Source organism: Adiantum capillus-veneris, chromosome 3 (assembly GCF_014529385.1).
Source record: "Adiantum capillus-veneris isolate H3 chromosome 3, ASM1452938v2, whole genome shotgun sequence".
Classification (NCBI taxonomy): domain Eukaryota; kingdom Viridiplantae; phylum Streptophyta; class Polypodiopsida; order Polypodiales; family Pteridaceae; genus Adiantum; species Adiantum capillus-veneris.
This window is the reverse complement of record NC_140933.1, coordinates 34,559,124-34,568,918: the sequence shown is the minus strand read 5'-3', so window position 1 is coordinate 34,568,918 and position 9,795 is coordinate 34,559,124. Positions and strand designations below refer to the sequence as shown.

Below are 9,795 nucleotides of genomic sequence, written 5' to 3'. Positions count from 1 at the left end.
TCAGGCTTTTGGACAGTCATACAGTCCTTCACATCTACCCAGCAAAACAGAAGTAAAATTCAGTTTTCTTCTTAATACCCTAAATTGATATGTACCCTAAATTCAATTTTTTTCTTAATACCCTAATGACAGAGTGTTAAGGAAATAATGTTTCTCAATAAAAAAGGAAATGCAGAAGTTTTGCGTTAATTGAGAGCATGGAATTATAATTTGTTGCAGTAAACCATACAATACAACAACATGCACGTGCAAAATGCTAGTGTTTTTTGTGCAAACATCGTGCACAGAATGATGGTGTGTTGTGGGAAAAAAAACCATACATAAGTATGGTGTGGAGTTGGCACAGTTCTCCACATTTTTTATAATACCGTAAGGAATGTGCCTTTCCCCCGCCACTTTTATCCCCTCCAGTGTTGAAGGGGGACTTATGCTTTTCCTCTAGTGTTAAGAGGGGCTAGTTTTTTTAGTAAAATCTTTTTTTTAATAATGGCGATAGTTTGTTAGCTTCGCTGTCTTACATTTGATTCAAGGAACAAGCATGCATGCAATATTTTTTAAGAAAGGACTAGCATGGCCACTTCAAAAAAGTAATTGGGTGCTGCTCAATAGCGTAATAAAAAACAGTATAATCGAAAAGCCTTCCACTAACAATATCATCGTGAATTACTTCAAAAAAGTAATTGGCAACAATATTCTCTCTCTCTCTCTCTCTCTCTCTCTCTCTCTCTCTCTCTCTCTCTCTCTCTCTCTCTCTCTCTCCGACTTGGAGTCAAGCCAGAACATCGAAAAGCCTTCGACTAACAATATCTTCGTGAATTGCTTCAAAAGAGTAATTGGCTGCTGCTCAACAGTATAATCGAAAAGCTTTTGACTAACAATATCTTCATGAATTACTTTAAAAAATATCTTTGTGAATTACTTCAGAAAAGTAATTGGCTGCTGCTCAACAGTATAATCGAAAAGCCTTAGACTAACAATATCATCGTGATTTTTTTTTTGTCTCCCTCTCTCTTTGTCTCTCTCTCCCTCTCTCTCCCTCTCTCTCTCTCTCTCTCTCTCTCTCTCTGATCTCTATGGCATATCCCAGCTCCTCATCAGCCTTAGACTAACAATATCATCGTAAATTTTCTTCTGTCGGCACAGGATCCGTTTTTAGTAGTCCCCCTCTCTCTCTCTCTCTCTCTCTCTCTCTCTCTCTCTCTCTCTCTCTCTCTCTCTCTCTCTCTCTCTCAAAGCGCACCACAATTGGTATACATATCAACCAAGGCATTGCCAATCACCCTTGCTCTTCGCCAATTGCACGCGTAGGTGATTGCGTCCAAGACTAAATCCCCCCCCCCCCCCCCCCCCCCCCCCCCCCCCCCCCCCCTCCTCTCTCTCTCTCTCTCTCTCCTACAACATTAAAGCTCTCTTCTTCTTTTTCTTCGGCTTGGGCTGCAGTCCCTTCTCTCTCTCTCTCTCTCTCTCTCTCTCTCTCTCTCTCTCTCTCTCTCTCTCTCTCTCTCTCTCTCTCTCTCTCCGGGCCTGGATTAAGGCTTAGAAGATTCAATAAATAAAATGCAAGTTATTTTTGATAGTCATCACCCTCATTTTCAGCTCGTCTCCTTGTGCTTGCTTTAAAACCAGCCTCGAGAAAAATATCTGCAGAGAGAAGGGCCGCCAACCTTCTGGAAGGGGCAGCTTTACAAAAGCAGCCAATGGGCTGCTGGGCTGCAGGTAGGCGAAGCCCGATAACAGATTCTTGGCTGCATAAGGCAAGGGGATCTTGTTTTTCAATAGTGCAGCTTTACAAAAGCAGCTGATGGGCTGCTGGGCTGCAGGTAGGTGAAGCCCAATAACAGTTTCTTGGCTGCATAAGGCAAGGGGATCTTGTTTTTCAATAGAGCTGACCCTTCTGTAAACTATGGCCTTCATCACTCTCAATCAACCTTTCCCTTCCCACGGGCCTCCTCAGATGGCATCCCTCTCAGCCCTTATGTTTTGCAGTTCCCGCCCACTGTAATTGGAAGGCGCCCTCAGCTTTTGTACACCGACTCCTGCCCCCAGCCTTGGCGGCAGTTCTCCATGCCTTTACGAACCCCTCTCTGTACCAGCCTCGAGAAAAATATCTGCAGAGCTAGATCGTGTTGCTGCTCCGCTTCACCCAGTATCGACGCCCTTCTCCATAGCTCGACCTTCAGCGCAGCAGTAAATGACCGCCTCTGCAGCAACATGCAGCAAGATGACTGCGAGGAGCTGACAGGCGACGCGCATGGCGGACAAGCTGTGGCTGTGAGGAAGGGCAGGCACGACATGCACCAAGATGCACGCCTCGCTCTCTCTCGCTCTCTCTCTCTCTCTCTCTCTCTCTCCCCAGCAGCATGGAAAATGCAGCAATCAGCAGTCCATGGCTCACCTCTCTCTCTCTCTCTCTCTCTCTCTCTCTCTCTCTCTCTCTCTCTCTCTCTCTCTCTCTCTCTCTCTCTCCGAAAGCAGCATGGAAAAGGAAAGATTAAAAAGTAAGCTCTGCGTCTACTCCGCGTCAATTCCTTTGCTTGCACTCTCTCTCTCTCTCTCTCTCTCTCTCTCTCTCTCTCTCTGGGCTAGGCAAGGACGCTGCTATAAGAACATGGATGCTATATAAGTTGGCTAGCTGCCATGCTCGCCATGCTTTTCTCTCTAAAAACGCCAAAAGTCTGCAACGCTCAGCTCTCGCTTTTTTTATTGTTTTTTTATTGCTTACCTTGTTACCTTGATTTCCTCAAATCAATGGATGCCAAGTGGCATGCCTCCTCTTGCTTCGTTCTAGAAATCGGTATTAGATAATCAAGGTAAAAAAAAGCATGTTATTTTACTTAATTTCCGGTTAATTAAATGAGAATACATGGACTACTGGGTCTACATGCAGCTCATTAATTAATTATCGTGGAAGATCCCCTCGCCAAGAATTCTAAAATCAAAGGTGCCTTTGTCTCCCCGTTCCCATGCAGGGGTGCAGGCAGGGTCTGCATACAATCGCTCCTCTCTACCTTCTCGGCTCCATCTCCGTCTCTCGATGCCCAGCTCGCCCTTCAACCCGCTGATTTGCCCTCCCTCAACCTTGCTTTCACCCACTCACGTTGCTCACTTTGCTTTCACTGTGGCTAATCTGGCCTCACTGCGAGGCCAAGCAGCAATGCCCTAGTGTGCATCTCTTGCGCAAAACGAGAGAGAGAGAGAGAGAGAGAGAGAGAGAGAGAGAGAGAGAGACAGATTTCCCTGCGTTCCTTCTCGCAATCTTCTCCTCCCTCTGCAATTGCGGACGACACAATTGATCATCACGCTACTGGGCAATGCATACTTACTGGGTAATGTTGATCATCATGCTTGAGAGCCTGGCTCCATCGCCTTCCCCAGCCTTGCACAAACCCTTTGGAGACCTCCCCTTGCTTCCCTGTGCGACCCCCATCCTCGCGACGAAACATGGCATGACTCATCATCTCCTCACGCTACCCACAAAAAAAATCACCTACTCACACGTGGCCTCCCTCTCTCTCTCTCTCCCCGCCACACTCACTTTCAGTCTCCTTTTGCTTCAGCTTTTCAACGGTATCCCATGAGATACCCTATCATTTGACATGCTTGAACCACATATTTTTAGAAAGAATTTTCCCGAACATTGCTGCCTTCAGCGTAAGCCTAGCGCCGTGCTTGCTCAGCTACAGAGCACGTGGCGAAATTGCAAGGCCGCCATCGATCCCACGGTAGCCAAACGATTAGGTTTCCTCAAGTTTCATCTCTTCTGCGAGGACAATCAGCCAGAGCGAGCTGTGTGCAGGTAATCAACCATACTAGTGGCTGACATGCTTTGCATGCAGTTTTCCAGTTGTTATAGCGCATTTTTTTCTGCGTAATGCGCAAAAAGCTTTGCATGGCGAGCTCGGCCTACTCTTTTTCTGAATTATGATTGCATCAGCTCAGTTATAATGCATGGAAAACCAGAACTGTACTGGGTAGATATTTGATAACGGGATCAAAGACAAGGCATGTCAAATTGGCCTTCAATCCCATATTAGATTTCTTACAGAAACGTGGTGAAAACGTAGTATTCCAATTCCATTCGTTATAGCAAGGATTGATGGAAAGAGATTTGTATCAAGGACTGATGGAAGAATTTTGTTGTGAAGAGATGTAGAAATCTCATTGTGAGCCTATCATGGTTTGGGAAATGTTCCTGATACACGTAATAATACCATTTAAACTTGCTTGATGATGCATCTAGGTATGTGCTGAATCTGGAAATACGCAATTTCTGCCTTTTCTCACACCGCAGTTGTTTGTGTTGGGCTGATGTTAAATTTGTAAATGGTGAGCTAGATTCTCTTCATCCACGATGTACAAATTCCCTCTGTGGTCATATTTTTTTTGCATGGTTTAGCAAAGACTTTTCTTATATTGATAGCTTAAGAAGGACTGTTCATGTTATGCTAGAGTGTTGATGGCTTGATGGCGCAATTTGTTGAAACATGGGAAGAGTCGTACGCAGTGTTTTCTGTCTCACTTACATATGTATGTCTTTTTCTGAGTGAGTGGGTATTGTATTCACTGGCTATTGATGCGTTTTCTGATGCAGCCATGGGGAAGGAAAAGACACACATCAATATAGTCGTGATTGGCCATGTTGACTCGGGGAAGTCTACAACCACTGGCCACTTGATTTACAAGCTGGGAGGTATCGACAAGCGTGTCATAGAGCGGTTTGAGAAAGAGGCAGCTGAAATGAACAAGCGTTCTTTCAAGTATGCCTGGGTCTTAGACAAGTTGAAGGCTGAGCGAGAGCGAGGGATTACTATAGATATTGCTCTCTGGAAGTTCGAGACGACCAAGTACTATTGCACTGTTATTGATGCCCCTGGTCACCGGGACTTTATCAAGAACATGATCACCGGCACATCACAGGTGGGTTTAGTCTTTTTCTCCTCCATGCTTGTTTTTGTTTGTGTATCAGGCACCTTCGTCATCAAATTTTGGTTAACTTGTGTAGGCTGACTGTGCTATCCTCATCATTGACTCAACAACTGGTGGTTTTGAGGCCGGTATCTCCAAAGATGGGCAGACACGAGAGCATGCACTTCTTGCGTTCACACTTGGAGTGAGGCAGATGATTTGTTGCTGCAACAAGGTATAGATATTGACGAGCTCTTTCATGTCGTATGTAGGTGTTTGTCTATATTCAGCCGGTTTTCGTCTTTGACTTGTCCCATGTTTGAAGTTTTGGTCCACGGTTGAATTTGCAAGGGTAAATTTGTGATTGGTTTGAGTTTTTATTTAGGTGGCCGGTCAAAAATTTATTCACAAGTTATTAGTTTCTGATGTTGCAGATGCAATAATGAAAAAATGTGCTAATATCATTGTGTGGTTCTTGAATCAGATGGATGCCACCACTCCCAAGTACTCAAAGGCTCGTTATGAAGAAATTACCAAGGAAGTATCGGCCTATCTGAAGAAAGTGGGTTACAACCCTGACAAAATTCCATTTGTACCCATTTCAGGGTTTGAGGGTGACAACATGATCGACAGATCAACCAATCTGGACTGGTATAAGGGTCCAACTCTCTTGGAGGCCCTGGATATGATTCAGGAACCCAAGAGGCCATCTGACAAGCCTCTTCGGCTGCCACTGCAGGATGTGTACAAAATTGGTGGGATTGGAACGGTCCCTGTAGGTAGAGTGGAAACAGGAGTGCTTAAACCTGGAATGGTAGTCACATTTTCCCCTACCGGCCTCACAACTGAAGTCAAATCTGTCGAAATGCATCATGAGTCTCTTGTAGAGGCTTTGCCTGGTGACAATGTTGGCTTTAATGTCAAAAATGTTGCTGTAAAGGACCTGAAGCGTGGATATGTAGCGTCCGACTCCAAGAATGACCCAGCGAAGGAAGCTGCTAACTTCACTGCTCAAGTCATCATCATGAATCATCCTGGACAAATTGGAAATGGTTATGCTCCTGTGCTGGATTGTCACACGTCACACATTGCTGTCAAATTTGCAGAAATCCTCACCAAGATTGATAGACGCTCGGGGAAAGAGCTGGAGAAGGAGCCCAAGTTCTTGAAGAATGGAGATGCTGGTTTTGTGAAGATGATTCCCACAAAGCCTATGACGGTGGAAACTTTTGCCGATTATCCTCCCCTTGGACGTTTTGCTGTTCGTGACATGCGTCAGACTGTAGCTGTTGGTGTGATCAAGGCTGTGGAGAAGAAGGAACCTTCTGGTGCCAAGGTGACAAAATCTGCGGTGAAGAAGAAATGAATAGTGCAGGTGGCTCTAACCTCAGCGTATATTATAAATAAAGGGAGGTCTGGTATGTGTGTTTTGCTAGTTAGAATGCTTTTGTCTAGGGCTATGCAGACTTGGGTACTGGATAGACGGTGGCATGGGCTAAAAAATAGTCTTCTCTGGCTTGAGATCATTTGTGTGAATCTTGGCTAGCGGCCCAAGTTTTGCCTTAAATATAGTGTAATATGATATGTCATGTGGAGATTGATGTGGTCACTGTAGGGGCGAGTGATACTCGTGCTTGCAATAATAATGTACTGTGAAATGGTATGTGGCTTTGCAATAATAATGTACTGTGTTATGGTATGTGGCTTTTGTATAGAGGATTGCAACTTTTGTTTTTGTGGTGAGCTTCATCTACGTCAATCATTTACTTGATTTTATAGAAAATGGATTCACACCATGTAATGCTACACCCATCTTTAAATTGCGTGATTCTTTTGCGAAATCTGGCCATAGCGAATCAATATTCTCAAATGCAGGACTATCCTACGGAATTCGCATTACTCCATCTTTGCTCTTGTGCTCCGTTCCCCATGTCATAAGCTTAGCTAATTCGAGACTTTGAAACATATGTTTTAAACGCGGAGCCAAGGGAAAATGTTTCAATACCTTTCTAGGGACCTTACCTCTCTCATCTTTATAACGAGGCGTTTGACATTTTGGGCACGTCACATTGTTCTGGTACTGATGTCAATATAAAATACAATCGTTGGGACATGCATGTATAGAAGAATAGTCAAGTTCAAGACTACTTATCATCTTCTTCACCTCATCGTGTGATGCAGGAAGGGAATTGCTTGTCGGCAAGAAATTTTGAGAGACTAGCTTGCAAGTTTATTAAAAATATGATCAATAACAAGGATCAATGTTTATAGTGGAGCAAACAAATATGTTAGATGTATACATACTTCAATAGTGTTGAAACGGATATATTATTCCAATCAAAACGGTTTTGAAGATTAAGAATAAGTAAGCTTGCACTTAGTCGTGTCAGTTGGTTTCCTTCGTAGATATACTTTAGAGCTTCTTCTCGAAGATACTTTTCGTTGTTAGGAATATCGTTCGCACTATCATTTTGATGCCAATACTCATTAAAATCAGCCATGCCATCGTCATTATCAAAGATATCATTACGTCCGTTAAAGTCCTTAGAATATTGTTCCTTTAATCTTGCATACGTATTAGGATCACTCATGCATAGGATCCTCATGCACTTTATTGACATTTGAGATACGTCACGTGAATGTTAATTTGTGACGTTATCGATGTCATAATCTGGAATCTGTATATTTGAAGGTAAAGAAGATTGTATCAATAGCATGCTTATATATAAAAGGAGAGAGAGATGTGCATGGAATTCAATAACATTTGGAGACAACAAAAAATAATATCAAAATAAGTTAGCGACAGTACAAAACGTAATGCAAATTAAAGTGTATAATTAGGGTACAAGAGTTCAAAATAACATTAGGAATTGTATACAATGAGCTCTTAACCCTCATCTGTTAAGTGTGCTCGTGGAGGTCTACGCCATCCATAATTGACTAGCAATTCATCATCAACACGTAATGATTTAATAGCATGGACAACTATATATCTGGGTACATCCCTAGTCATGTGTCATGGTTCATGACTACTCTCACACTCCACAAATGTGCAATTGGTTCTTGCACTTCTCCCTCGACTACTATTGATTAAACCTACTATGTTTCCTTGAGAGTAAGGTCTTCCATCAACATAGAGTCTTTGGCCTTCTGCATGTGTAATCCCTCTAGCAGAAAGAGAGGCTGCATTGAGACATAATCCATAAGTAGTCAAGCTCTGGATGTAGCGAGTGAGCTGATGCCATGGACCCCATCTATATATAGGTCCACAAAAAGACATAAGGGTGACCTCTGAATGAGGGGGCATATGCAAATCCTGTGCAATAAAGACACCTTGTTCCGCTCCACTGATGGTGGACGGAGCAATCATGCAGCGATTGCCCCAAAAGCCAAAAACTACTCCATCTGAAGGAAGTGGTCCTCCCTGCCAACCTCCGTATCGTCTACGATCGTAGCTCTGTACTAGATCCTGTAAATGAGTAGGCAATGGATGATCTCCACCCATCTCAGCCTCCAATGGAGGAGGTAGAGGATGTCGAGAAACCTCGAGCTGCAAATTGACAAATGACCTGTCCGTGCCGTGTGCGAGAGACATGTGCGCCACTTGTAGTAAAGTCATCCTGGTCATCAAGTGAAGATACCTACATATATAATCTAGTTACATTATATATATTAATCTTTGATTTTTAAAACTCCAATATCAAACAAAGGGAGATCAGAAATATACCATAGGTCGATGTCGCTCCTCAGGTGGTGGTGCTTGCTCAAAAGTACCATAGTGAAAAGCACTCCCGTCGTGGCCTGCGACACGTGCCACAGCAACGAGCACACCAGCATATAATAGGCTCATCATAGTAGAAATCATCGTAAATGGGTTCATGTGCAGTATCCAAACTCTATGCACCCCGGCTACCACGAGTAGGAGGTGGTGGTGTACCCTCTTATTGATCCGAATCTGGATTTCAATTACCATAAAAACATGAGACATTTATCAAATGACCAAAATAAAAAATTCAATAAAAGTAACAAAACATTGAAGTCTAATAGTTATATGGTATATTCTGACGCTTATTGTAATTTAAAAAATAAACAGGCGCTATTGTATGGTGCCGTCAAACAAGAGAAAGACAACCATTTGCATGGAGACATGGCAATTCTTCCGCAAGCAGATGCGCCTACGCATTAATTTTTCCCAACAAAAGGTGTGTGCCTTTGGTAATATATATTATAATTAATATGAACTTTCCTAGATTGATTCTAACTTTTCTCTAATCTATGTTATTTTGTTTATTCAAATTTGCTTAGGAGGCATCAAGAAAGAGAGTAGCTTTACGTCACACATCTAGACTAGGGTGGATGGGACGGGATGGATTTGTGGCCACATTTGTGAGTATGGACCATTCACATTTTAACTTTTAAAGGTAGTATTATTGAATGAAAAAATTAATAAGTCTTTGGTTGTGTCTTAATGTAGACGAAAGACTATGGTCGTGCACCGACGGCACAAGAGATAGAGTACGCCACATACTACGGCTACCGTGCTTTGTGTCAGACACTTACTGACACTCCAGATCCACTTGTACGTATCTTTGTTCTGTTTTGTAGTTTTTTTCATGGTAAATGTAATATATTCTTTTTTTATTTCACTAACTAATGCATGAGCAGCATGGGGAGGCTGATATGATAGAGGTGGCTCGACAGGAGGCCGAGGGGCGACGTGGAGAGGTTGAGAGGAGCAGTGGCCCAATCACTAGCCATGATGGTGACGATCACGGAGATGGGGACAGTTGTAGTCCCACGGTTCGGACAAGTGGTGGTGGCACTAGTGATCATGAGACCGATGATAGTGATTCTTTCAGTAGTGATGGATCACATAGTGATCCTGCGTAG

General features: G+C 43.2%; 2 protein-coding genes across 3 annotated transcripts; both read left to right on the top strand.

Annotated features, from left to right (window-relative positions):
* The first annotated feature begins 3,614 nt into the window (after window positions 1-3,614).
* Window positions 3,615-6,604, top strand: LOC147460731 (elongation factor 1-alpha-like). 2 transcript variants are annotated; one of them, XM_086508436.1, is made up of 5 exons: window positions 3,615-3,796; window positions 4,241-4,326; window positions 4,592-4,917; window positions 5,003-5,140; window positions 5,390-6,604. In XM_086508436.1, the coding sequence occupies exons 3-5, from the start codon at window positions 4,594-4,596 to the stop codon at window positions 6,269-6,271; spliced, it is 1,344 nt and encodes a 447-aa protein (XP_086364562.1). In that variant the 5' UTR covers window positions 3,615-3,796; window positions 4,241-4,326; window positions 4,592-4,593; the 3' UTR covers window positions 6,272-6,604. The 2 variants fall into 2 exon arrangements, with proteins under 2 accessions (XP_086364562.1, XP_086364563.1); XM_086508437.1 differs by lacking the exon at window positions 4,241-4,326 and having other exon boundaries at window positions 3,632-3,796.
* A 2,401-nt stretch (window positions 6,605-9,005) lies between these two features.
* On the top strand, window positions 9,006-9,795 carry LOC147460730 (uncharacterized). Its single transcript, XM_086499390.1, has 4 exons — window positions 9,006-9,107; window positions 9,211-9,291; window positions 9,380-9,484; window positions 9,568-9,795. The coding sequence occupies exons 1-4, from the start codon at window positions 9,009-9,011 to the stop codon at window positions 9,793-9,795; spliced, it is 513 nt and encodes a 170-aa protein (XP_086355516.1). The 5' UTR covers window positions 9,006-9,008.